The sequence below is a fragment of the Vanacampus margaritifer genome, chromosome 15 (assembly GCF_051991255.1).
Source record: "Vanacampus margaritifer isolate UIUO_Vmar chromosome 15, RoL_Vmar_1.0, whole genome shotgun sequence".
Lineage (NCBI taxonomy): Eukaryota > Metazoa > Chordata > Actinopteri > Syngnathiformes > Syngnathidae > Vanacampus > Vanacampus margaritifer.
Genome location: NC_135446.1, coordinates 13,465,588 through 13,469,150, shown reverse-complemented (window position 1 = coordinate 13,469,150; position 3,563 = coordinate 13,465,588). Strand labels below are relative to the sequence as shown.

Genomic DNA, 3,563 nt, shown 5'->3' with positions numbered 1-3,563 from the left:
GAAAATAAAAGCTGACAGATGCAGTCAAGGTAAAACAGTCAGGGCTCCACATACTCATCTGGCGTTGGTGGAGCAACCATGATGTAGAAAAAGCTTTCATATTACCTTTTTAAACGGCACAATGCACCTTTAAGTACTAAAAAAATAATATTAATACCAATACATTAATTAATATGGCCGAATAATTAAAAAAATAGTATTAAGGCAACTTGTATTATCACAATTATAATATTTTTTTTAAAAATACAATAAAAGGCAGTTATGATCATAATAGTAATAACCTCATTGGTTCCATAAACCATTTAGAAATGTAAGGTAAAAACATATTAGAGAGGGAACTCATACCCAAGCATGAATGAAATGCGTCCATTAAAGCGGCGTATGGATGGTGGAGCAACACTGTCATCTAGTGCACATGGAGAAAAACACACTTGACACTGGCTTTGATTTGAGAACGGTATTCATGTATTTACAAAACAAAACAAAATAAAAACAAAATGACAGTTGTGACATTTGACCTTTCTAAGGCACTTTTTTGTGACTGGCCTTCATTAGGGCCTTGATGGCGCGAGCCCTCATCTCCAGCTCCAGAAGCTCCCTCTGCTGAACCGACGGCTGACACTGAGCGGCGGCGGCCCGTTGCTGGACGGCGGCAGCCGCCTCGTCCGCCGGCGCCAAAATCTCGCTGACGCTTCGGTCGATGTCACTTTGGATATCCTTCTTGGCCTCCGCGGGTTTCGGCCGTACACACTCGTTGTCGGCGGTCTTCGCCGGTGCCTCCTCTTTTGGGGCGTCGATGTCGCTGTCGCCGGCGTTTATACTGAGAACGTCGCTATCCTCACTCGAGACGCCCTCTGTAAAGAAAGCCGCAAATGTTCTCAATAGGGTTTAAGTCAGAATATTGATAACATCTATAGCAGTACAGTATAAGGAGTCATGATCATGCAGTGGCTATAAAAAGTCTACATACCCCTGTTCAAATGCCAGATTATAATTTTTTTTTATAGAAAACAATTATTTCAAACCTATTTCCATCATTATAACCTATAAACTCCACAAACCAAATTGAAAAACAAATTAAAATGTCAGACAAACAACAGACCTGCGATGGGGCTTTCGCATTCAAACTCATGTTGAGTCAGCACACACATGCTGCCACTTCAAGTGCTTCTGATGAACCCCAAATAAAGCTGGTGGAGATTTTCTGGTAGGCTTTTCCTAACATTTTTCTTTGGTTTCTCGCAAAACCCTAGTAGTAGCCCATACTAGTGATAAGTGAGTAAGCAAATTATTCAAGTTGTTTATTTCCGCTTCCCCGCTGAAAAAGATTAACAATTAAAAATCACATTGATGCTGGACAAAACAAAACAAAAACCATTGAAAGGTTTTATCTTGGGCTCCTTTTTCACATCGCAATAAACAGAGCATTTGACTCTGTATACACTGTACATTCTTAATTGTCTTAAACTTATTAAAACACACTCTCAATAAGGTTTAAGCCAGAAGATTCTTAGTTGTCTTTTGGGCGTAAACATGTAAACAAACAATGAAGACATAAGTAAAAACACATTAACTCACGATACCTTAACTTTGATAGTAAGTAAAGATGTGTACGTTGACATAAATTCTTCTCTTTTCTCAGACTTGTTCTTCTCCTCGATGAGGTTGCTTCTTCTTTGCGAATGAAAATTGTGCCACGTATAAAATAAACAGCGGAAAAACAAAAACAAACCCACTGCCGTTTGCCACTTTATAGGCATAATTTTTTCCCACAGATGCCAGTCTGCATCATATGAATGGTATATATTTTTTTTATTATTATTATTTTTGCTGTTATTATTATTATTGTTATTATTGTTGTACACAATGTTAATATTCTTCTTATTAGATAACTTACCTTGCTGGGGTTTGTCAATTTTTTCCAGTCCTTTGGTGCTCGCTGTGGAGTCTACGCTGTCATCTTTCCTTCAACAGATGGATGACAAAAGGCTTAGTTGCCGTAATAAAAACAACAACAACAATAAAAACTAAGTAAAAACAAAACAAAACCCTATTTACTTTTTGTAATTATGATGTTAATAGGAGAAATAAAAATTAACGTCCCAAAACAAAGAATAAAAAAATACAAATAAATCTATTAGGGAACTTACCAATAACAATAATAAAAAAAACAATTATTAAAATCCTCGTGTAAAAAAAGATTTAGTTGCAAGTGTCATTAATGAACATAATAATGAATTATACTAATAAAAGTTGCAAGCAGCGTTGAGTCCTTGCTGATGGCACGCTACTATTTTCACCAGGACACACAATTGAGTGCATTTTTTTTTACACGGTCAAAGGCCAGCAAAATGCAATTTAGTTACAGGAATTATAAAATAATAAATGTGAATAATAATAAACAAAGTCAATAATTAGAAAATGTTGGGAAATAGCTGAGGGACTCACTGGTTTTCTGAGGCCTGTTGTGCATTTTGGCTAGCATCTTCGTCTTTTGTCACTTCTTCCCCTACAACACAACAAGTAATGATAATAATGCAACAGATTTATATAGAACTTTTCTGGACACAGTAAGTACAAAGTAAGAAGAAGCTCGACATGGTCTTGCTACCAGACAAGATCTGCACAAGGTTTCTCTCCGAGATTGGCTCCAGTTGCTCCGAGCACATTTTTCTGATCTCCTCTAAATTACAATCCTGCAGAACAAAGGGATGATCTCATTATATAGCCTACACATCATTTTATGAAAATAAAAACATGGTTCCTATAGAATTTATACTAAGACACCATACTAATAAGCCAAATTATTCAACTACTGAGTAAAAGCTGTTTTAAAACAATTGTTTAAATTTTTGGTCATTATTAAAATGCAAATAATCAAACAGTCAATCCATCATATATAAAGAAAACACATTGTATGTCAGTTATTATTGCACATTCAGTAAAAAACCGCATGCTATTTTCCAGCTCTCTAGTGCACTGCTTGGTTCTGTCGTGTGTTTACTTGCAGGCGGTGTGCTCGTTTACCTTGAATTGCTCGGGCAGCATCCTGCGGAGCTTCTTTTCGCCCAGCACGCCGAAACATTGCTCCAGCATCTCGCTCTTGTCACCTACGTATGCGGCGATGGGCTTGAACGGCACTTCGAGATCGAGCCCGCCTTCCTCGATGTCGCTGCCGACTCTGTCCAGGTCTTGGTCGGCGGACTCGTCCTGCAAGCGACGCTAACTTGTCACAGTCAATCGTCCAACGTCGTCGCATTCCAAGAATATGAAACGGAATTCGACGTGTATACAGTTTGCAGATAGTCCCCAAACGTAAAGCGTATCTTGACGTCAAGTGTGTAAAAGTCTCACCATTACCACTACGTTGCTTTCGGCGCTTTTACGCTTACTGCTTCGATGTCGCTCCTCGGACGGATGGTTTTTCCTTTTCTTTCCCCCACCATTTGACTTCTTTTTGAGCATTTTTGGGTGAAAATAAAGCAAAAATATTAGCCACGCTCCCTTCAAAAACGCCGCTTGCACAGAAGCTTGTGTCGCTTACTAGTGACGCCATCAAGTAG

General features: G+C 38.5%; 1 protein-coding gene across 2 annotated transcripts; it reads right to left on the bottom strand.

Annotated features, from left to right (window-relative positions):
• Positions 1 to 442: 442 nt before the first annotated feature.
• caap1 (caspase activity and apoptosis inhibitor 1) lies at positions 443 to 3,563 on the bottom strand. 2 transcript variants are annotated; one of them, XM_077544740.1, is made up of 6 exons: positions 3,355 to 3,563; positions 3,028 to 3,210; positions 2,579 to 2,696; positions 2,449 to 2,509; positions 1,898 to 1,965; positions 443 to 854 (listed from the first exon to the last, which is right to left on the bottom strand). In XM_077544740.1, exons 1-6 carry the CDS (start codon positions 3,463 to 3,465, stop codon positions 523 to 525), a joined length of 873 nt encoding a protein of 290 aa, XP_077400866.1. In that variant the 5' UTR covers positions 3,466 to 3,563; the 3' UTR covers positions 443 to 522. The 2 variants fall into 2 exon arrangements, with proteins under 2 accessions (XP_077400866.1, XP_077400867.1); XM_077544741.1 differs by having other exon boundaries at positions 2,612 to 2,696.